General features: G+C 41.6%; 1 protein-coding gene across 1 annotated transcript in view; it reads left to right on the forward strand.

Annotated features, from left to right (window-relative positions):
• LOC126262757 (dnaJ homolog subfamily C member 13) overlaps positions 1–25374 on the forward strand; it is a 410038-nt gene that overhangs the window by 237752 nt on the left and 146912 nt on the right. The window contains exons 22-23 of the mRNA XM_049959568.1: positions 14822–15013; positions 20283–20418. Of these exons, the coding sequence (XP_049815525.1) occupies positions 14822–15013; positions 20283–20418 (328 nt within the window). The remainder of the gene's footprint in view (positions 1–14821; positions 15014–20282; positions 20419–25374) is intronic.

Consider the following 25374-nt stretch of genomic DNA (forward strand, 5'->3'; position numbering starts at 1 on the left):
ATATACACTCCTACACCTATGTCTACATGGATACCCTGCAAATCACACTAAGGTGACTGGCAGAGGGTTCATCGAACCACCTTCACAATGATTCTCTATTATTCTACTCTTGAATATTGTGCAAAAAAAATGAACTTCAATAATGTTAATGTGCACAACATACAATAACAAATAGAAGTTATGTAAAAGACTGACAGTAAATCAATGTTTAACTAATCATCGCAGTGCTCTTTGGGGGCTGGTTATTTGTGTATTTGTAGAAGCAACAATTCAAATTAAGAGTGAAGTTTTTAAGTTTAACACTTTAAAGTATTTATAATGATAAGCATGATTGAACCTGACATTCACTGCAATACAGGCTTTGAGCACTGAACAGTTTAACTTTGTTTCACATAATAAAGACAACTCTTTTTAAAATGTCATTATTTTCACCCTAGTAAATCCTCTGAATGAGACTTTATTTGATGCTTATGAAATGAAACAAGGGGCAGTGGAAGCACTTTTTGTGCAGGTAATAATTGAACTCATTCCACACAGGCAAGAGTGAGCTTGGTTTTACAAAACTAAAACACTTAACTTCACTTAGTTGTCCCATGAACAACTTCACTGTAAGATGCAACACTTATTGTCAAAATACTAGAATACTAAAGTCACTTTAGTGAGCACTTTTATTCCTTTATTGGAAATAGTACAGAATTCCAGCAACTAGAGCAATTAATGCAGTTAGCTCTGCCCAGTAGATCAGAATCCGTATATGCTGCTGCTATATTTTTGTAATTAGCCAACAACCATACCAGGCCACTTCTTGATATCAATTTCATTATTATAACAACTGGCTGTTAAATCAATTTAAAATATTTGGATAACATTATATGCAATGATGGCATAACATTGTAACATATTTGGTGCCCCCAAGTAGCGTTTCAAATAACAGCACATTAGAGACTTTTTCCATATACTAAGTCCATGACTGGGTTTGCAAGGTCATGTAGGTCATTGCATCTGGGTTAAGCCAATCACTGATTATGTGATCATGCAATTCCATCAAACTGTGGTATGCTGATGTCAACATTTTACACACTGTTATATGTTTTACAGATTTTGCATCAGGTTAAAGTCAGGTATTTCACTTGCCAATTGAGATGTGGTAGAATGGAGGAGTGTTCTGAAAACCAGTCACATATACTTCCTGCCTGATTATAACACAAATACGGTGAAAAAAATAGTGAAGTGAAAAGTAAGTGATGTGCACTGCAGATTATTAAGCCTTTTTATCACCTAACCGGTGATCTTCAGAGGCTTATGCTCAGTACCTACTAGATACTGCTGCAAATTGGTATGCAGGCTTCTACTTCCACACTTTACACAAACTGGTACTGATTTCACCATTTTGCTTACACAAAGATAACACAGATGGTATGAAATTAAAGTCCCTAACTCCATTTTGCATTTAAGCCCTGTATCTTCACTGATTATCTGGAAGTGTTTAAACTCACCTGGTGTCTTCTATAGATGTCTCTTTAATGCCTTTTGTAGATACTGATGTCCCCATTGCATTCTTCTTCCCAGCAGGTCGCGATTTCATTGCTTCTTTATTGAATGGCGCAAGGACAAACAGTGATGCAAAATCAGATTACAGATTGTGACTAAGCTGAAAAAAAAAAAGGGACAGACATACTTAGGATACCACAAATACCTCTCCAAATTTATTCAGACTTTGCCATGAAAAACCTGCTGACACATGGAGCCAGTAAACATAAATTTTGAAACTTGGAATTTCCTGAATACCATGGATAACAGTCACATTGCACGCAATATGCTTCAACATTTAGTTTATATATCATCTTGTAATACATGAAACATTTCAGTGTCACTCAGTTACAACACATGTCTCTGCATCTTTAAGCCCTGATTGCGACACCTGCAGATGCTTAAACACAGTTTCGTACCTGCCTCCTTCTGCTCGCTTCTGATTGGTCTGTTTCAAGTAATATAAGTTCACCTTAATTAAAATACCTAACTTTCCCCATTAAAATTATTAAAGTTATTGAAAATATTAAGTAATCATTCTCAGTACAAGCATGACCACTGGTATGGTTGGAAGTTAAAATTTAATAGTGATCTGTAAAAGCAATCTGTGATCGATGTACAGCTTTTCTGTTCAGTGTACCTACACCACGTGACCATCTGGCGTCAAGTGGTGTGAGCTACAGATGTAGCTTCACTCTGTACACTGCTCCCTATATTGTAATGTACTAATAAAAGTGGGCCGCAATGTGACATAAATGCCACTTGATGAACTCAGCTGTTGTCATCTTGAAAAGTAGGAGCATCAATAGCATACTAATCATGCAGATGTTGACTGAAAGGCAACACTTGATCATTGAGATTGTTTCCATAAACATGCTTTCATGTTAATGGTCACTTCAGTGTACAGGCCCAATTCTTGACAAGAAAAACACCCCCAAAACATGACAGACCCACCTCCAACTTGAAGCTGACCTTGCACACATTCAGAACTAAATGATTCATTTGGCTTTCAGTAAATTCAACAACTTGCGTTATTTGAATGTATCCAAAAAGTGATTTTTCATGTCTCATTACGTTCTGCCAGTCAGCTGCTGTCCGTGTTTGCGTATTTCTAGCCCACTGAAGATGTGTGACTTTATGTGCCTGTGCTAGCAGTGGCCTCGTGTAAGGTTAAGGACTCCATATCTTTATTGCGTGCAGTTCCTACCACAATGTTATATCACTATCAGGTGGGGATGGACCTTGATCCACTTCCTGTGACAAGTCCTGGGGGTTTGGAAGCAATTTGAATTCACAAGCAGTAAAATGCATCTGTGGTCCCTCTCTGTCAGGATGTTTTTCAGGCCACAATTCTGACATTGTGTTTTGTGGCCATGTGTGTGACACAATCCCCTGTGAAACACCAACAAATCCAGCAACTTCCTACACTGTATGGCCACTGGCACAGCCAAACATGATTGCCCTCATTTGTCACTCTGTCACATCCTTAGATTTACCCACTTGTATGTACAATGGTTGCTTGAAACATAAATGTGTCTCTGATCACTACTTCCTTATGCATATAGAGAGGCAGTGCATGAGCGGTTGAGCACGTGACTCAACTGCTAAGCCATCTGCAAATGCTCAACAACTCATCCTTGTGTACCCACTGGGATGACTAATTTTTTGTCCAAAGAGCTTAACTATTGCTAGGGGATAGTAGCTTACACCACTGTCCACATCAGGTATATGTTCTCCAGTTAATTATTAAGACTACTGCTAGATGGTATGGCCATGCACAAATCTACTATCTACACCTGTATCTGTGTTGATGCAATTTATCTGTATTCACAAACATAGAAAAATGAAAGTTAACAGTGAAGATAGGTTGATGCTGATCAGAAGTACATTGTTACTACAGTATAGTAAGTTGTGTGGTTTCAGGTAATAAATGTGCCATGCCTTGTAATCTTTCTAATAGTTCTGCTTAAGTTTTAAAAGATAGGCAGTGTTGTAACACTTTCATGTTAATTACACTGATTACAAATTTTTGCCTTATCTGTGCATCTTAACAGATGTTGCATACATATTTTTTTTTTCCAATCCAAACAAGTTACCCATAAAATCCATTTAAGAATGAATTGGGAATGGTCTATATTGAAACCACACTGGTGGTGGTGGTGGTGGTGTGAGTAAAGAGGGTGGGAGGAGTGCTGGGAGAGTGAGAGGGAGCGTGGGCAGGGAGATTCATGTTAGGACCATTGTGAACTTGAATGTCAACTCTGTTTCTTCAATAGTGTAATGCACTTCCATCAGTTTAATTAACTCATAGTAGTTTAGAATTGTTTGAGGCTACTATTGTTTGTTACCAAGTGACGCAAAGGCTCACATTCATACATAATGTAAATGCTTCCACCACTTTGGGTGTGTATATGCATCCTGCTACACCATTCCCCAGGTATTGTGGACGGGTATATGTGAGTCACTTGGATTTTCCTGCAGTACTGTGGACATCTGAATGCATCCTGAGCTGCCGACCTCTCACTACTGCGGACGAGTTACTTCCATATCTCTGTGAATAAAAATGTCTCGAGTGTTTATCATGCAACAAGTGTGCCTCATTGTGTGCTATCATTTGCAGAAAACCACGTTTCAATATCTTGAATCATTTGTGTGGTGTGGTGATGGTAATGACAAAACAATTCGCAATGCACAAGGACGTGAATGTGTGGGCCACGTGTGACCGTCCTTCGTATGTAAACACAGTAACTCAACCCCCCAGGGGGTCCACAACTCTTTTGTGGATACGTGCGTAGCGAGCACGGGACCCCGAGCTAATGTGGCCCTCCTTCCTTTCCGGGCTGCATACCTTCCCTTTCCGCATCCTCCCCCCCCCCCCCCATCTTCGCCCCCCCCCCCTCCTCATCTCTGGCTCTTTCCTTCCCTTTCTCCCCCTCTGGGAGTATGGTTTGTGCCTACGTCCGGAGACGGACGCTCGAAACTGTTACAAATTCCTTGCTTTCTACACTTGCAAGTCTTCGTCCTTCCTCTGTCCTTCTCTTTCCTTCCCTCTTCTCTTTGCCCTTTTCTCTGCTGCAGCGTTTGAGACACCTCTTCTTTACCTTTCTCTTTTTTCCTCCCCGTGCGTGTCTGAAGGCCGACCCATGCACTTCCATGCGTAGCCGGTGACGGGGTAACGCGTAATTCCCCGCCCCGGGTAGACAAGTAGGACACGTACGTACCCCCTGGTAATGGCCAGGCCCAGGGAGGGGTGATTACCCGAGCTGATACCTTCCGAAAGTGCCGATTGGTCCCTCCGTCCGTTTGTCGGGAGGTGTGACCTGAGGTGTGAACAATCACCTAAGGCGGGAGTGCCCTCAGAGAGGGCCCCCACAAGGGAGGGGCGCGCCATCGGAGACGCCGGTAATCATGGGGGATTCTTCCGCAATGGTTTCCTCACCTTCCACTATGTCTGCTCACAAGTGTAAGTTCACTGAGTCTCAGCCACAGACAGTTCTTCCATCGCTGCCACAGTTCCTTGTTGTTTCTCGGTCTGATGAAGGTCACGACTTCTCCACGGTCAACCCTTTCATTATTCAGAAAGGTGTCGACGCAATTGCAGGTCCAGATTACGGAATGGCACCCTGTTGTTAGAAACAGTCAGTGCCCTCCAGGCACAAAAATTGCTGCGTACCTCACTACTGCACACCTTCCCTGTCTGGGTGGAACCGCACCGTACTTTAAATTCCTCGCGTGGAGTCGTTTATACACACTCCCTCGATGGATTGTCTGACGAAGAAATTCAGCACTACCTGTCTGACCAGGGCGTAACAGCTGTTCATAGAGTCATGAAAAGGGTTGACACGAACATCATTCCAACCCGCAATGTCTTCTTGACATTTGACAAAGTTCAACTCCCATCGAAAATCAAAGCAGGCTATGAGATAATTTCCGTTCGCCCTTACGTCCCAAACCCTACGCGTTGCTATCGGTGTCAGCGGTTCAATCACACCAGCCAGTCCTGTTCCAATCCGGCCAAATGTGTTACGTGTGGCAAGGATGCCCATGAGGGTGCTTGTCCACCTCCATCCCCTCGCTGCATCAAATGTATGGGTGACCACGCTGTTTCCTCTCGAGATTGCCCCGTTTTTAAGGACGAAAAGCTCATCCAGGAAATCAGAGTGAAGGAAAAGGTGTCGACCTTTGCTGCTCGAAAATTATTCGCCAGTCGACAGCCCACCGTGCCTCAGACAGGAAAATACAGCACTGTCCTTGCTTCTCCTCGGCCAACAAAGGAGGCGGCCACGCAGACTTGCGACCTCACCTTTAGTGCCACGGTCGTCAGATCGGCCAGCGCAAAGATCGCCCGTTCAACCTCACCACTTTCGCCTGCCCACTCTATGGCTCACCCTTCCTCAGGTTCTGCTAAATCTCGAGCCCAAAAGTCAGACACCAAGACTTCGAAAAAAGAGCATACTCGTGAAGATTTTTTACGTACCCCAACTTCACACCCATCGGTTCCTCCTTCATCTAAACATCATACTTCCAAGAAGGCTACCAAGAAACCCAGTTCCTCTCCTTCTCCGCCAAGGCGTGTCCCATCTACAGCACCACCTGGCGGAAATCGCCATCGGCCGTCTTCTGTGTCGCTGAGGCGCACTGCTGGCGGCCGATCAACCGACGGATCGCTGGTGGCAGGAGCTGCTCCTGAACAACCTATGGATCAGGATCTTCTGCCTTCGGCTGAATGCCATTCCATGCTGTCGGTCGCAAGCTCTGAGCAGTCGTTGAGTTGACAGCGACCTTGGTCACATTCCTCCATTTTCTGTTCACCCAATGTCCATTATCCACTGGAATATCTGCAGCATTCGAGCCAGTCGGGATGAATTGTCGGTCCTCATACGATTCTACTCGCCGGTCATCTTCTGTCTTCAGGAAACAAAGCTGCGTCCCCATGACCGCTTTGTTCTCCCTCATTTTCAGTCTGTCCGATATGATCTCCCCTCTGTTGAAGGCACTCCAACCCATGGAGGACTCATGATTCTTCTCCATGATACTCTCCATTATCACCCAATCCCCTTAAACACTTCCTATCAAGCTGTCGCCGTCCGTCTTTCCCTTTCTGGATATCCCTTTTCTCTTTGTACCTTATACATTCCATCGTCCACACCAATGGCACGAGCTGATCTCCTTCATCTTCTTGGTCAGCTTCCACCCCCCTATTTGCTGGTTGGGGACTTCAATGCCCACCACCCGCTTTGGGGATCTCCACTTCCTTGTCCACGTGGCTCACTCTTGCTAGACGTCTTCCACCAAGAGGATCTAGTTTGCCTCAACACTGGGGTTCCTACATTTTTGTCTGCCTCCACGACAAATTTATCTCATTTGGACCTTGCGGTCGGTACTGTTCCGCTAGCTCGGCGCTTCGAATGGTTCTCCCTTGATGATACACACTCGAGTGACCACTTTCCATGTGTCCTCAGACTGCAGCCTCTACTGCCATATATGCGCCCGCGACGCTGGTGGTTTGGCGTAGCCGATTGGACACTTTTTTCGTCTCTAGCGACATTCAATGACCGTCACTTTACCAGCGTCGACGATGAGGTCATACACATTACCAACGTTATTCTTACAGCTGCAGAACGTTCAATACCACACACCTCCGAATTGCCCCAGCGCCCCCCAGTTCCTTGGTGGAACGAGGCATGCCGTGACGCAATACGTGAGCGGCGATGTGCTCTCCGCGTTTTCAGCCCCATCCTACTTTGGCCAACTGTATCCGCTATAAGCAGATCCGTGCGCGATGCCGTCATGTCATCTGCGATAGCAAGAAGGCAAGCTGGAAGTTCTTTATTAGCTCATTTAACACCTTCACTCCCTCCTCGGAAGTTTGGAGTCGGCTTCGACGGTTCTCAGGCGCGCCTAGTTTCTCCCCGGTCTCTGGGCTCACTGTCGTGCATGATACATTAGTGGACCCCGTCGCAATTTCTAACTCATTGGGTCAGCACTTTGCTGAGATTTCGAGCTCTTCAAATTACCCGCCAGCGTTTCTCCCGAAGAAACGTGCAGCGGAAGTGCGATCTCTTGCTTTCTCCTCTCAAAATCGCGAAAGCTACAATACTGTTTTCTCCATGCGGGAACTACAACATGCACTCTCTTCTTCTCGCTCCTCCGCCCCAGGACCGGATGGTATCCACGTCCAAATGTTGCTGCATTTATCAACCCATAGTCTGCGTTACCTCCTTCGCCTTTATAAACGAATTTGGACTGACAGTACTTTTACCAGGCGATGGCGGGAAGCTATCGTCGTTCCTGTTCCGAAACCTGGAAAGGACAAACATCTCCCCTCTAGCTATCGCCCCATTTCTCTCACGAGTAGTGTCTGTAAGGTTTTGGAGCGTATGGTGAATTACCGTTTAGCTTGGTGGCTGGAATCCCTCAGTCTTTTAACACCTGCCCAATGCGGATTCCGAAAGCATCGTTCTGCAGTTGACCATCTTGTTGCTCTCTCCACTTATATCATGAACAATTTTCTCCGGAAACGCCAAACAGTAGCAATATTTTTTGATCTGGAGAGAGCATACGATACCTGTTGGAGGACAGGCATCCTCCGCACACTGTTCTCTTGGGGCTTTCGAGGTCGGCTGCCCCTTTTTCTTCGCGAATTTATGGCAGAGCGCACATTTAGGGTGCGGGTGAACACTACTCTCTCCCGTACTTCCTCCCAAGAAAACGGGGTACCCCAGGGCTCCGTGCTGAGTGTTGTACTGTTTGCCATTGCCATAAATCCAATTATGGATTGTCTCCTTCCTGATGTCTCGGGCTCCCTCTTTGTGGACGATTTTGCGATCTACTACAGCTCTCAACGGACCAGCCTTCTTGAACGACGTCTTCAAGGATGTCTCGATCGCCTCCACTCTTGGAGCATCGAAACCGGCTTCCGTTTTTCTCCCAGTAAGACCATTTGTGTTAATTTTTGGCGACATAAGGCGTTTCTTCCGCCCTCCTTACATCTAGGTCCTGTCAACCTTCCGTTTTCAGACGTCGCTAAATTCTTGGGTCTTATGTTTGACAGAAAATTGTGCTGGTCCTCCCATGTTTCCTATCTTTCGGCTCGCTGTCTGCGATCCCTCAACACCCTCTGTGTCCTGAATGGTACCTCCTGGGCAGCGGACCGAGTGGTGCTTCTCCGCCTCTATCGCGCCTTAGTGCACTCGAAATTGGACTATGGAAGCATAGTCTACTCCTCTGCTCGGCCGTCTATTCTTCGTCGTCTCGACTCTATCCACCACCGTGGATTACGTTTAGTGTCTGGAGCTTTTTACACCAGCCCTGTGGAAAGCCTTTATGCTGAGACTGCTGAACCTCCGCTGTCCAATCGGCGAGCAGTCCTTCTGAGGCGTTATGCTATCCATCTGTCTTCCATGCCTGCTAATCCAGCCCATGACATTTTTTTCGACGCCTCCTTTGATGTAGGATATGCAGGCCGCTCCTCCTCCCTACTACCACCGGGAGTCCGCTTCCGTCAACTGCTCCATTCTCTTTCCTTCCGCTTTCCTAAAACCTTCTTGACAACTTGGGGTACAGCACCGCCTTTTCTCCGTCCCCGGATCTGCCTGCTCCGTGACCTTTGTCGATTTCCCAAGGAAGGTACCCCTTCACTTGTTTATTGTCGGGCATTTGCTGCTCTATGTGCACAAATGACAGAAGCCACATTTATTTACACTGATGGCTCGAAAACATCGTTAGGTGTAGGGAGTGCCTATATTGTTGGCGACACCCCAAATCACTTTCGGCTTCCCGACCAGTGTTCGGTTTATACTGCGGAGCTTTACGCTGTTCTCCAGGCTGTCCACTACATCCGTCGCCATCAGCGGATACAGTATGTTATCTGTTCAGATTCTCTCAGCTCTCTCCTCAGTCTCCAAGCTCTTTACCCTGTCCACCCTCTGGTCCACAGGATTCAGGACTGTCTGCGCTTGCTCCACCTGGGAGGCATCTCGGTGGCGTTCCTCTGGCTCCCAGGACACGTTGGTATCTGTGGAAATGAGGCGGCCGATCGATCTTGCAGCCAAGGCTGCAGTCTCTCTTCTTCGGCCAGCTATTCAATCGATTCCCTTCGCCGATCTACGGAGCGTTTTATGTCGTCGTGTTCTTCATTTATGGCACGCACATTGGTCGACACTTCCCCATAATAAATTGCGGGACGTGAAAGCTCTTCCTTGTGCTTGGACCTCTTCCTCCCGAACGCGTCGTCGGGAGGAGGTAATTTTGACTAGACTCCGGATAGGGCACTGTCTTTTTAGCCATCGACATCTTTTAAGCGGCGATCCTCCCCCACTCTGTCCCCACTGCTTTCAGCTGTGGACGGTAAGACACCTTTTAATTGAGTGCCCCTATTTTAACCCGTTACGCTCCCGTCTATGGCTATTGCCTGATATATTGTCGATTTTAGCAGATGACACGCGCTCAGCCGATCGCGTTCTCGAGTTTATTAGTGCCAGTGAAATGATGTCAGTCATTTGAAGCTTTTTTTGGGGACAACCAACTCCTTTCTGTAGTGGATTTTTAAGCCTTCCTTCTGCTTTTAGTTTCTCCAATTTTATGACTTTCGTTCCCATTGCTGCTGGTTTCCATTTTCGGTTTTTTACTGCTTCCTAAGTCACAGACCGGGCGCTAATGACCATAGCAATTTTGCGCCCAAAAAAAAAAAAAGAAGAAACAGTAACTCAAGAATGGAAGAAGGGGGCAATATGCAGAAGAAAAAAAAATACTGTGAAAATTGATCACTAGATGGTGCTGTATGTGTCAGAATATGTAAATGAAAACACCTGTCATGTGCACAACCCATTGAAGTTGGTATAAACATGCCGGGTACACGGCTACTTGGCTTTTCCTCCTTTCGCATCTGTGACGTTCACCATCACTGTCTCAAAGCAGGATCATTCTCTGCTGGTAAAGCTGTGTTACAAGAATGATGACTGTGCACACATCTCGCTGCAGAAGTTCCGGACACGGAAGGGTTTGAAAGAAGGCTTGGTCCAATGACTGCTGTGGGTCTGGAGGAAATGATTCAGAAATTTGAAAAGACAGGTTCTTTTGGTGTGCAACCTGCTAGAGGGAGGAAACGAATTGATTCAACGTCATTGGAAGTAGTGGACACAGCCATGCAGGAGGAGACAAGTGGTGGTGTGCATACATGTAGTGCACGGAGAATTGTGCGAATGTTGGACGTACTCATGAGCACGTTGCGTAAAATACTATGAAACGTCCTTCTTTGCTATCCATTCAAAATTACCCACATACATCAGTTGCTTCCTGCTGACATGCCAGCAAGAGAGAGCTGTGCTTTAGAATTTCTTGCTCACATGGAAGTGGAAAATGATTGACTGTGGAAGATTTTGTGGACAGACAAAACCCACTTCCATCTGACATCTCGTCAATACACAGAATTGTTGAACATGGCCAGCGGAAAATCCACATGCAAATCAACCAACACCACTTCATCCTGAAATTGTCACTTTGTGGTGTGGGTTTACGGCATCATGTAGTTGAATACTATTAAATTATGATGCTTACAGCGCCATCTATTGCTACATTTTGTAACTATTTATTTTTCTTCTGCCATATGTTTTGCCCATTCTCCGATAATATTCTGTTGCAATTTGACGTCATTCTGAGCAGTGGTGTTATTTCTGCAGCGGTTTGAAAGTTTAACTTTAATTATAATCACCCTGTACATCTCATTCACTGCACTGTATGAGCTAAAATCAACCATATGCAAAGTTTATGCAATGTGTTTTTACCTCTGCGAACTCTTTAAAATTTCATGTAATATTTTGCTTAGTTTCATGCAGTGTGGTAAGTACGATGGATAACAAAAAGAAATTAAATTCTTTATCATGTGAAAATATCGGACCGTAAGGTGTGCAAAAATCAAATTTTTCCACCGAATAGGTATCGAAAAATCGGATGATAAGTTTTTCATATTGCCCAGAACATCATCTCTCGGCACAGGCACCACCATTTGGTGAGCAGCACACCTATTTTTCAGCATAATCTCCATTAAACGCCTTACTATACCTTACTGGGAGGGTCTGTATGTCTGCATGGTACCACATATGGTCACTTCAGAGCCAACGTCTTGCTACATCAGTAACCTCCTTATCATCCACTTTCTGCTTCCCGTGGAGTGTGTCCTTCATTGAGCCAAACAGATGGAAGGTGGAAAGTGTGAGATCCAGATTGGAGGGTAGATGAGGAAGAACAATACAGTGAAGTTTCTTGAGCTCCTCTGGGGTGCACAGACTTGTTTGATGTCTTGCTTTGTCACAGAGAAGGAGAAGTTTGATGCATTTTAGTGGTAATGAACACTCTAAAATTGTTTTGTCAATGTCCTGAGGCTAGCACAACACGTTTCAGAGTTGGTCATTGCACCATAAGGGAGGACACCAAACAGAAAAACACCTTCAAAGTCCTAGGAGACCATTGCCATGACTTTTCCGCTAGGGGTGCCTCTTTGAACTTTTTCTTCGGAGGAGAGGTGGTGTGGCACCATTCCGTGGACTGCCATATTGCTTAAGATCCAAAGTGATGAACCCATGTTTCATCACCTGTAATAATGATAGATGAAAGATTGTCATGATCAGCCTCGTAACTTTCGAGCAAGTCTGTAAAATGGTCCTTCATTGCTCTTTATGGTCTACTGCTAGGCAGTGAGGAACCCAATGGGCACACACCTTTGAGTACCCCAACTGGTGGACGAGTGTGTCAGCACAGAGACGTCCAGTTGTGCAGTGAGGTATTTGATTGTGATCCATCAGTCACTTCGAATGAGAGTGTCCGCATGTTCCAACATTGCAGAAGTAACAGCTGCATGTGGCCAGCTGGCAAGTGGGACATCAGACAGGTTTGCGCCACCTTGTTGCACTGGTGACAGTTGCGTCACCCAATGACTCACAATGGTTTTGTTCACTGTCAGGTCTCTGTAGACAATCTAGAAGTGCCTATATTCTGGTTTTCTACCCGGTAACAGCTCTCTGCTTGGAACATACCTCCTTTATAGATGCCATTTTGAAGGCTATGTATAGCGCTGCCACCAGTCAGAACTTTGTGAAACTATAGGGGGTGAAGCGGGATTATTCCAGTGTCCCACTGCAAGTTCGGCATTTTTTCAGCTGCAATTATCTGAGGAAAAAATCTTGCATCAATTACTGAACATCCCTCATATTATCTTAGAAACAGTCAGCTGTAACACAAGCAACAAATTGCTTATTCGACAGCTAGTTCATTATTGCAGCAATTTACTAAATACAATTTTAAGATGATTGAAGAAAAGGAAAGTATCTTCCACCTGATCATCAACCCAGAAAGTAGAGAATTCATGGTATTACAGTTGATGTGAAAGTGTGATTTTATATATATATATATTTTTTTTTCATTAAAATTTTTTTGATGTGTAAAAAATATCCCAAGAATTGTCTGTGCAGGATTTCTTATTTTTACTGTCATTACTGTGAGATATTAACTTGTTGTTAGAATACTAGTGTTTTGAACTTTACTGTTACGAAAAGTACAGCTCCACAGCATGGTAATGGCTGGACAACTGTTGCTATTGTACAGTACGATGGTAGTACCATTAAAGGTGTTTCTGGATTGGAAGCTTTCAGTAACAGGGATGTTATTGCTTTTTGTACATTTCAAGTTTGTGAGGTGTTCAATAGGGACATTGGAACATCTTATTTTACTAGCAAGGAAAGGATGGCAAAATAAAACTGGCCTGGAAAATATTTGTAAGACTGATGTGACACTGACACTGTTAATGAACAATCACTGAAAATACAGGAAATAATTATTTCAGTGCACTAATCAGTTGCCATCTCATGTCGGCACATGCTTGTCTCCCATGTGCTCTGTGTCTGAGGACTTCGTTGTGTCATTACATTTGAACAAGATGAGTGGACATGTTTAGTGACCAGCAGAATACAACAAAAAATGATGCTTACAATAAAACGGCTGGTTTCCATTGTTGACCATTATGTGAAGCACAATTCGTAGAAAAATGGCCACAAAAATGTTTGCAGAAGAGCTTAAGACTGGCAGTATTTTGGCAAAACCTCCAGCAAAGTATAGCAAAACTTACTGGCAAAATTGCTCAAAACTTGTCATGTAGTGAATAAAAATCAATTCTGTCTGAAAAGACTTTTGAACATCAGAAAATATTGCTTGAGTGACGGAAAGCAAGGAACAAAGTCCGACAAAATCTAAACGCCATTTGTCTCTGCAAGTGGGAATTAAGAGATCATCATGTCAAAACATTGCTAAACAGGACCTGCATCTCTATTCTTACGAAATTTACTGTTGTGCAGGAGTTAGTGTCTTGACCAACTTTCACATGTTGATTTCTGCTTGTGGTCCTTGGATCAAGTGCAGTTTGGACCCCCAGTGTTTTACTTCTTCAAAAGAGTCTTGGTTCAGCTTGCCTGGTTACCTGAACTCACAGAACACATGCCATTATGCATAAGAAAATTTCCATCAGTACTTCGAAGAGATGTTGCTTTGTCTCAAGATGGGCGTTTTGTGCGCTATGTCTGGCATCCGCTAAACAACACAATACTTTCTCCAGACTGTTAATGCTTACTATTATGTCCAGAAACTTTTGAATCCATATGTGGGTCAACTCCCAGAAGATGAATGACTGTCTGTATATTTTCAGCAAGATAGAGCAACAGCACAAATTGTCTTGAGAACCTTATCACAAGTCCATGAGTTGAGTTTGTTTGGTGAGGAGAGGACACTTAGCAGGAGCAGTGCAATCTCCTGGCCACCTTAGTCACCTAATCTCTCTTCCTGTGATTTTTCCTGTGTGGCAAATTCGAGGGTGTGGGGTACTCAAATAATCTTAACATGCCTAAAGAGCTAAAACACAACATTGAGAATGCTATTGTTTCTATCAATCAGGCAGAGCTGCTGTGTGTGTCTCGCAGTTTGATAAATTGAGCACATCTGTGCATTGACATTATGGTGGCACCTTCTGTGATGTTCATTAATGGGACCAGTTGTAGTTTGCCTACGTTGTACTGTAGATGTAAAGACCTATTTACAGCCACTCAAACAAGAACGACTTAGATATAACAGCAATTTAATTCCCTGCACTTTCGTTTTTAAAGCTAGATTATGGACATTTTTGATGCAAGTTTAATTTTAAGACAGTGATAAATAAAATTTTATGAAAATAAGAGATGAGGAAAAACTGATTTATGCCACCGGAGTGATAATTTTTCTGCAACTAATGAAAGTAACTCTTCTGCAGGTGAAGCTTTTGAAGGATGTACTAGAAGCTTGGAAGAAAGAAGTGGAAAAAAAGCCACCTGTTATGTCGATTGATGATGCGTATGAAGCATTAGATCTGCCAAGGGGAAAGCACCATGATGAGTCTATGGTTAGGAAAGCGTATTACAAACTTGCCCAACAGTATCACCCCGATAAGAACCCAGAAGGGAGGGTAAGTTGGCAGATTCATTTGTTGACATTCTAAGACTGTAAATTAAGACATGCTCAGCATTATCTATTACACAGAATTTTGTTTTGGTTTTTTATATATTTTGTTTGGAAACAATATTTCTTTTTGTTATGTTGGCAACTCTGCTAGTAGTGATATGTTCTGTCTTTGTAGTCCAGAATTTCCTGTTCTTCCTTGATAATTTTTATTGAACAATGGTCATTTGATGGCAACAAAAATTCTGTAAAAAATTTTGGGATTCTGGAGCATGTGTAAATAAAATTATTTTAATCAACAAAAACATGTAGAAATATTTGCTAGTTACAAGGTTTATTTTAGTGCATCTGCTGATGTAGAAGTGTTAGCATATGCATGTTTGCAGTTATTACCATTTAGTGACAACATCCTCTTCTTTGGTTCCATTCCATATAAAAATGAACTGTGTGTCATTTGGGCTCATTAGGATAAGGGGAAGAGGTTCCCCCGGATCTTCAAAAAGGGAAAAATTCATAAAAATAACTTAATTAAATATTCATACTTTGACCAATGTAGGCAGTTTGTTAACTTCAGTCTCTTTAATTGAATTGTTCTGATGTCACGGACCACCACCACAGATTGGGTGACATGACAGATCAGTGACCCCAAGACAGGTAGAGAGATGGCATAACAAGCAGAGCCATTGCCTTTTATGACACAACCCGAGCCCTCCAAATAATCTTTCATGTTTTGAATGACGATGGCAGTCATAGCTATAATGACGTCATCATTGTCAGTTCATTTTTGGAAGAAAATTTATTTTCTTGGTCTTTACTCCCATGAAATAATTGAAAGCCAGTTACTGGCTGTCAAACTAACTTCAAAGCTTTTCTTCTGCAATTTGCAATTGTATAAATTGACTGTGTGTCTAAGAGAGAGACTATCTATGAAAAGAGAGAAGATATATATGGAAAAATTGGATTACAGCACAGGATCTGAGAAACTGTGTACGAAAATTACAAGCTTCATGCTAACAACAGAGGAATTAAAACATGTGCTGGAAGTTGTTGGACTTTGATAATCAGGAGGAAACAGATTTTGCTCTAAAAATTGCAATATTTTTGACATAACACATGCTAATGCTATGAATATCATTACTGCTGAAGAAGATACTGTTTTTAACCAACCAACAGATGGAAAGATGGCCAGGGTTCATGCATGGAGTTGATTACCAGATACTTCAGAAATAGAGAAAATCATTTGAGTGAGCAGAGACAGTTTGGAAGATGTGGAAGTGAAACAGTTAAGAAATTCAGCAGTTCAATAAATCAGTTATGTATGAATTTATGACATGATTATTAATACATAAAAACATTTGAAAAGAAAGAAAAACCCCCAATTCAGCCAGTGCTGTTAATGTCACCCATATTTTGGTCATTTAACTTGCTATTGTTCATGTCTGTCTTACCATTTTTTTCTGAGACAGATTTGCCGAATTGGTGATGTCAAGTTCCAGTAATGTTGAATCCCTAATTATTTGATTTTGATGAATCTACAGGAACATCAAATGATAATACCATCTCAAAAATTCCATCTTCACAAGTAAAATAAGAGAAAGGGATGCTAAGCACCAATGATTCCAAAGTATCTTTTGATGTCCCAGGGGCTGGCTTTCACACTAGATGAATGGTGAAAGCCAATTATTCCTTGAAAATGTTTGTGTTCCATGACGAAGTAGATTTATCACCCGATGAAGTTGACTGAGTTCGATATTTGTATTTTCCTTGCCAGTGTGTGTGTGTGTGTGTGTGTGTGTGTGTGTGTGTGTGTGTGTGTGTGTGTCGAAGTCTATTCTGCAGACTAGGCACAATATATGGATTTTAGCATTCTTTTGTAGCTTTATGAAAATCACGTGGTCCATTATGGTATCTCTCATGTGGCTATACATGAACTCAAAACTTATTTATGGTACCTGAATCTTGATTCTGTCACCTTTTTGTTCTTTAATTCTCATTTCTCTTGTAAGTTAAAGATGAAAATTGTCAGTGCACTGAATCATCAAGTGGAGCCTTCAGACAAAAATATTAAAAGGATTGCAGTAAGGCTTGATCAAATCATAGAAAGTATTGACATAAAGGGATCAAACAGTTTGTGTTGAATAAAACAGATCTATTTTTGCCAGTGAACATGACTGACAAGTTCCTTAAGACAGATCCTTCACAGTGACATGAAAATCATTCCATTAGTGCTCTGGAACTAGTGAATAAACTGAAAGTTGAGAGTGATACGCTAGACAAAATAATCAAGCTTGTGGAAGGTTAGAATGAATTACTTATAAAAAACTAGCAACAGAAGCAATATGTGCTTCAAGCTGTATAAGAGCAGCACCGAAAGTTCTCAGTGCATAAAAAAGAGACTTTATGAAAGAATAAAGATTTAAAAGAAAATTCAATTTTCCATTTTATTTGCTTCATAAATGTCTTATATAGTTGTGTTTTAAATTTAGTTGTTTGGAGTTAGTACAACAAACTTAATAATTGAATTGCAAGTGGTTAGTTAATCAGAGACTTCAGTGTAACATTTTTTGAGATAAAAATAAATAATACTTTTATGCGTGAATTGTTTTTTTTCCTTTCTTCTTCCCCTCGGACACCCCCTCTCCCATACCATATCCATTCCTTGACCCCAAATGTAAGGACCCAGAAGTGTGGCTACCCATTTTTATTTGGAGTCCAAATTACATACAACTCATTTTTTTGTGCAGTGAAACAAAAGAAACAATCAAACATACAGAAGTACAGGAAACAATCCTAACTTCTGGACCTATTAGTTACTTCCTCAGGGAGGAAAGAGGGATAGATTGGGTGAAGTTAAAAAGGGACATCACTCAGGTTCCAGACTCTCATCTTAAGGTCTGCGTGACCTGCCCTTCCTTTTTAACTTTCCGATCCTATCTCTGTTTTTCCCGTGAGGTTCTGGGATGGCTGTCAGGGGTTTCAGCTAATCTTGTTACACATATGACCTACTATCTGGAAAAAATAATGCTGTGGGATAGCAAACCCATAACACTCCTGAGGATGGTGGAAGGGACTAGGACTGGATGCAGATGATGTGTAAGCATAAGTCTGGAATACTTTAAGAAATTGCAGCTGAACAAGGTATACATATGCCTTACTGTCTCGGGTAAAATACTATGTGGGGGACACACACGACTAGCAACAATGAGAGTGGAGGTTGGAGTGTTTTATGATAAATTAACTTTCAAATAATTGGCAAAAGATTTTGCTTTATATTTTGTATGCTGGAAATGTACTTTAAGAATGAAAACAATAATGTTTTTAAGCTGTTCATGGATTACAGTTTTTGTATGTAACATAAGCTTGTGATAAATAACCAAACAGACAATTCCAGGTAAGCAGCTACATACATGTATCAAGTGTGGCTGAAATTGCTCTGCACATCCACAGTTATGTCACCCTCTATCCACTGCTATCCCTACCATACCACTAAGTCTGAAGTGTTATTGGAATTGTCACTAATCAGTCTAACAACCCTGAAAATAGTGGATTTGATACCCTAGGATCTGTTCTTTCACATAATCTCTGGAGATTATGTTAAAGTTCAGCTAAGTTTTCCATTTTGTTTGTGTCTGTTGAACATCCGATGCTTTTTTCTCTGCCCCGAGTTTCCGTATTGTTCATCTTCGAATGTAGCAGCATTTCAATGTACTACGAAAATCCGACTGGCAAGACTGTTGGGATGTTGTCAATATTGCCAACTATATGTTCTGAATTTTTTCCTACCTGTGAGAAGAGATGGTTGCTAATAGAAACTTTTATGAATTGTGAGTCACATGCAGTCTTCACTTCACCATAAGAATAATACGAATATAAAATTTTGCCATGTAATCTTTCGTGTTTGCTGCTATCTCATTTAAATCCCGTCTGCCTAATAAATTACAAAACTAGAGTGAGACAACAACAAACGCGGAAGAATATACATATCATGTCATGTTTCTATTCATATTATTCTTATGCCTAATAGTGATAGAGTCAGAAATGAAGCACGGCAATTGACTAGATTTTTAAATCTAAGATGACTCTAATTTCTGTGCAGAATGTAATGTAGTAAAGAGGTGTCTGCAAAGATTTTCAAACGGAGAAAAACTTTCGCTACGCTCTCGTTCAGAACAGCTATCATACGCAGTCTATTATTTGGTTCTTCTTTATCATTATCAAAGAAAGCAGCAGTGTAAGTAACAACAAATAAGTCTCTTGCCATTGTTTCGCTAATGAGACGATTCCTCTCTCTTTTTTAAAATTGTAAGCGGCGGTAGCGCGCACAAAAGCAAGCCATGCCGCGAGCGCCATCAGGCCGTAAACACTCATGATCAGAATGCAACAAACAATGCACGACACAGTACAGTAATGCATTTTCAGCTAAGAGTGACGTAAACACCTATAACAAAGAGAACGGCACATATCAGATCAAAGAAAAATAAGCAATCAATTCAAACCAGACGAAGCAAGTGAAAAAGGAAGGGTACCCGTATAAATACGACGGAGCGCCTGATGCATAGCAATGGCTACCTGGTAAAGCTTAACTGCTAAGCTTACGACTCGAACCAAACAACTGTAGCTGTATCGTCATTCATTCGACCTAAATTGTGTCTCACATTACAATGGACCAACTTTGTTTCAATTTGGAGGTGTGGCCTAAAACTTTTCTCTCCCCTTGAATTTAGAGTCAAAAATTTCAGGTGCAGCTTAGATTCGAGAAAATTTTTTTTCCTTGATTTCGAGTCTCATTTTTCAGGGGCGGCTTAGATTCGAGTGCGGCTTAGATTCGAGTAAATACAGTACTAACTACTGATTGAAAGAAGGGCACTTAAAAAAATAAAGATGACTATGCACTTAGTTCCTTCCCTGGTGAAGAATAAAGTATTCAGATATACAGACTCCTTGTATCTGTAATTCTTTGAAATACAAGACAGACTACATGGAGATCGAGCATCTAACACAATACATGTCGCCAGCAGTACATCCCATTTTATGTAGCGGCAAACAGAACTCACCCTGGGCAAGCTTCCTTTTGCAGCCATCCAACATTATCTGCATTAGCATTTCTTTTGGAGTTCACTTTGTTTATGTTTACTACTCATGTTCAAAACTAATCATTGTTGAAACCTTTAGTGTTGAGTTTCGTTTGGTGTGTATTATACATTTTAGCAGTTGTAGTAATGATTTTAAGATGTAGCAGTTCTTGCTCCTTATTTCAATATTTTGCTTATGTGCAGGAACGCTTTGAAAGTGTCAGTAAGGCTTATGACTTCCTGTGTAGTCGGAGCTTATGGACAAGCCAAGGTCCAAATCCAGATAACATAGTTTTGATCCTGAGAACACAGAGCATTTTGTTTCATCGATATCAAGAAGGTAGGTACAAATATGGATAAAAAATGTACAAGTTTTATTATATATATCATGCAAGTAAATAAGTGTGTCCTTGACATACATTGTAAAATTTCGTTTTTGTTGAAGCAACAGTCCTTTGTCTAAGAAGGAAGTTGGTCCTGATCAATGTATTTATTATTTTCATTTGTAGACTAATTATGATAAAATAGTTCCAAACATTTGTAGCAGATTATGTAAAAATTGCAGTAATTTATTTTTTCATCATTCCTTCCCAACACTCAGGCAACTTTTTTCTATGTTATCTCAGTAGACATAATTTTTCTGTTCTTATTCTTCTTTATGCATTTTTGGTGTTATTAGTGTCCTTGGCTTTTTATCACCAATAAATTTTCCTTTTTTCTTTAAGGTTTCATTACATTCTCTGTGAAGAAAATTATTATAATCTGTGCACAGCTATTGCTAAAATTGTGACAATCTATAACAAAATACCATAGTAATCATTATGAGGATTTGTCTTACAGTAATGTGCACCAATGTGCTCATGAGTGAAGAGGTACAAAGTATCTCTGGAGACTGCTAAATGACAGCAAATTCAATTACATGATGCTAATTGGAGTTTTAATTCAGGGATTATTCAGTAGGGAACTATAGGTATGATCAATAGAAATTACATATTAGCAAGAATTTAAAGGAAGATATTTGTTTCTTTTGCTCTACAATACTGTAGAACAAAAGCAAACTGGTGCTTTTCATTTATTATAATGTTGTTCTACCAAGAAATGACAGAAGCTTCTTTTAACATGAAGATGTTTGTCTGTCACACATAATTTTAGAAGAAATGAGACAGAAGATGGACTTAGTAAGGACAAAACAATGATTTTCTTATGTAGGATGTGAAAGTCTGAAACTGCTCTTGAATTTCAAGTGACCGAAGATGAACAGATAGGAACAAAGAAACTTCTCAGGCAGGAATTTAGGAGTGTGAACAATTTATTTATTTACCCATCAGTAGACAATATGAATTGTATGAATGTTGCCAATACATAAATGTACCCACTACAGACACCTAATTACATAAATGTTTCCAGCTACAGATATATAAATAGAAACAGACATCATTTGCCAAACTATGCTACTTACACAGTGCAGTCACATTAATGTAACCAAGACCTATGTTATATATCAACGTGCAATAACTGTTCACAGAAGGCAGGTGGCAATAGTAGCAGTGGAGGATATATGTAGATGTAGATAAAGCATGTTGGGGGGAGGGGGGGGGGGATGCAGAAAACAGTGTAGACCTAGTGGGGAAATGGAGTAATTTATCTAACATCCAAAAGGGCATGATCATTGGCTTTCAGGCCAAGGATGGAAACATTCCAGAAGGCTAAGTTTGTAAAATGCTTGCATGCTGCAGTGCCAGCATCGACGCAATTGTGGTGTTCTATGGGCCGTAGGTGTCTGGGGTGAATGACAGCTGCAGACATGTGTGCAGGTGAATCCAGGCACAACTGTCGAACAACTGACCATCCCAGTGAACCAAGGGGCAACCAACAGTTACTCCTCAATGACCCTTCAGCAAATGTTGCTGTGTATGGGCCTCCACAGCAGGTGCCTGATTCGTGCACCCATGCTAACTGCTGTTCATCAGTGATGAAGGCATCACAACCTGATGTCACTGAGTGGTGACAGGTAGCCTTTTCAGATGGATCACATTTTATGCTCCATTGGACAGATGGCCACTGACATGTATGGCCCTGCAATAATCTTCGGAAGGTTCAGGCCAGAGAAGGAAGCGTTATTGTCCAGGAAATGTTTTTGTGGCATTACCTGGGTGATCTCATCATTAAATCATTAAGGAGGGCACGATGGATCAACAGGAGTATGTACCTATGCTAGTGGATCATGTCCACTGCTACATGCAGTTTGTTTCTCCTCACTATGACAACATCTACCGGCAGGACGACACAATGTGTCACACAGCTCTAGGTGTAAGACTGTGGTTGATAGAACATCAAGATGAGTTTACTGTACCCCCCCCCTCCCCCCTCTGCCACAAGATACCTCTGGCTTTAAACCCAATCAAGAATCCATTGGACCACCTCAACTGGGCTGCTCATGCCATGGATCCTCAACTGTGAAATGAAGTGCAGCTGGCTACGGCACTGGAGTCACCATGGCTCCACCCCCAATGCCTCTTAATCATAGCATTAACTGTTAGATTCATTTTGAAAATAATTTAAATGATCATCCTTAAAAGTATAAAAGCACTATCCTATCATTTTTAGGGTATTCCTGATGGTATGTATTTAACTTTTATATCTGATCACCTGCAGAAGTTTCTTGTATATTCCATTATATTGCACACTATTTTGGGTTTTTGTTTCATTTTTGCTACTAAAATGTAAGTGGTGGCTGGGTCTCATTCCATGTTCATGTAGAGCTTGTAAGAAATTTGTACACTAATGTTTTATCTTAATGTGTGGTGTGTAAAGTGTTGTTTGTACATGACGATGTAAGCAGACAATGTAGTCCTTTTCCATGTTGGTTTTATAGGTGCTTGACAGAGGCAAGCAGTCATAATCAGCTAATCGCACAATTCAATAAAAATCACATTAGAGCCTACTACGGACCATGTTTACATTTATTAAACATTTGAAATATGTGGGTCTCCACAAATACAAAATTTTTGTAGGATTTTTGTAGGATATTTGTCAATGTCTTTCTTATTGGGGATCACTGTTTGCAATATGTACTAACATGAAACAATCGAGATTCTCATATATTTAAAAAATTCATTGTAGTGAGTTCTCTTGTGACTTTTTGTTGTTAATTACTCAGCCCCCCCCCCTCCACTTAAAGGTAGTTTATGTATTTTGCTCATTTGTTGCCCAGAAGATTACGCTGTAACCAATTATGGAAGGGACTTAGGCAAAATGTGTTGTTCTAGTGCACTAGCTACTACATACTTACTTTATTACTCTATGCACATAGCTCACTAAATTTGTTCACTTTGTGAGAGCAGTAATATGCTCATTCCACATTAGTTGTAAGTCAACAATCACCCTAGAAGTTTTGTTCTTGATACACATTTTATAAGTTAATTTTTCACTTTACTGTTGGTTTCTCTGCTAATAGAGTTTTCTGTTTTTATCTTGATTTTTTAAGATATAATGTTAATTTTTTTTCTGTCCACCTGCATGAGCGTTTATTTCAGCTTTTATTTAGTGCACTTGGTGACTCGTTGTTAATTGGAATGTTTCTGTCATTGACAGACGGTACTGTTTCACTGTGTTGAATACATTGGGGAAAATTCGGGATGTATATCATGAAGAGTATTGAACTCAGCACACTTCCTTGGGGTGCTCAAATACAGGGTGGGGTAAAGAAAAGTGGCCTGGAGAACAGAATTACAGGGTACAAGGAAACACAGCAGAGGAAAGGAAATAAAGTACTAACCTGATTGTAGTAGATGTTGAAAGTGACCACCATTCATCTCTTGGCACTTTTGGGTCCTGGTCAGCAAGTTGGTGAAGGCAGATCGAAGCTGGACAGTGGGAATTGCTGCAATCTCATCTGAAATGTTCTGATACTGTTCTTGAAGCCTATCAGGGTTGCTGCGATATATCTTTGACCTGAGGTCTACCCGCACAAAGTAATCATATGCTGACAGATCAGGTGACCTGGATGGCCAGCTATAGTCGGGACCAGAGTGCAGGTCCAAGTGTAGTATTCGTCCGCATGATCGATGTGATATGCCGGTCTCTTGCCGGTCTCTTGCGACAGGTTTAAGGTTGATTTGGTAGGACCTTGAAGGATTTTCTGGTGAACTGCTGCCACACTCTCTAGTATGCATGTATGTTTCAGAATGTTTTTTGATTTGTTCAAAGCTGATCCTTTCTGACACAATTTCTAGACTAAGAATTGCATGGCACTCTTTGCTGGCACTTTGACACCACTAACCTTCTCAGCAATTAACTGGTCACACCATTTCCACGACTTTGTTGTTATATAACTTTCCATAACACACACCTGCTTCTTCACTCTGAGTACCATCATCCCTTTGTACTGCTCCATTGACACTGACAGAGCCTGCACTATGCTTTCATTCGGCATGGATCACATGACGGGTATACCCACAGTGAGCGCGCCATGTGGTGTGGCTTATGCTTTCAAGGTCTGTTCAAAAAATTCTGGAACCTTATCCACAAAATTTTTCTCTGCTTATCTTTCACTTATTGTGCATGGTCTCCTTCAAAATACTCTCCTTGAAAATTGATACACTGCTCCCAATGCCATTTCCACATCCTGAAGCAGTCTCTGTATGCCTCTTGCTGGATCGCGCGAAATGCGGTCTGTGATTTTTCTTGTATCTAGTCTATCATTGGAAGTTTTTGTCCTTTCAGTGGGGTTTTAAACACTGGAGGAAAAAAGTCCACAGGGGCCAGGTCTGGAGAGTGCAGAGGATGAGGTAGCACAGTGATTTTGTTTCTGTACAATAGTCATGCACCACAAGGGATGAATGTGCGGGTGTGTTATTGTGATACAAGAGCCATGGATTGCCTTGCCACATTTCAGGCCACTTCCTTTGCACATTATCTTGCACGCATGGCAACATGTCTCAACAGTACCATCGATTAACAGTTGGACCCCATGGCAAGAATTCAGGCTGAACTGATCCTTCAAAGTCAAAGAAAACTATCGGCATGGATTTTACATTTGACCTGACCTGACCTGACCTGACAAGCTTTCTTTTGCTCTTGGAGAACCTTTCCTGACCCATTGTGAAGATTGAATCATAGTCTCACTATCATAACTGTAGAACCACATTTAATTATCAGCTATAGTTCTCTTAAGGAACATCTCATTCTCTTTTGCATGATCCGAAAGCTCTTCACAGATTACGCGGCAAAGGTCTTCCTGGTCTTGACTCATGAGCCATGGGATGAACTCGGCAGCAACATGATGCATTCCGAG

This window comes from Schistocerca nitens, chromosome 6 (assembly GCF_023898315.1).
Source record: "Schistocerca nitens isolate TAMUIC-IGC-003100 chromosome 6, iqSchNite1.1, whole genome shotgun sequence".
NCBI classification, from domain to species: domain Eukaryota; kingdom Metazoa; phylum Arthropoda; class Insecta; order Orthoptera; family Acrididae; genus Schistocerca; species Schistocerca nitens.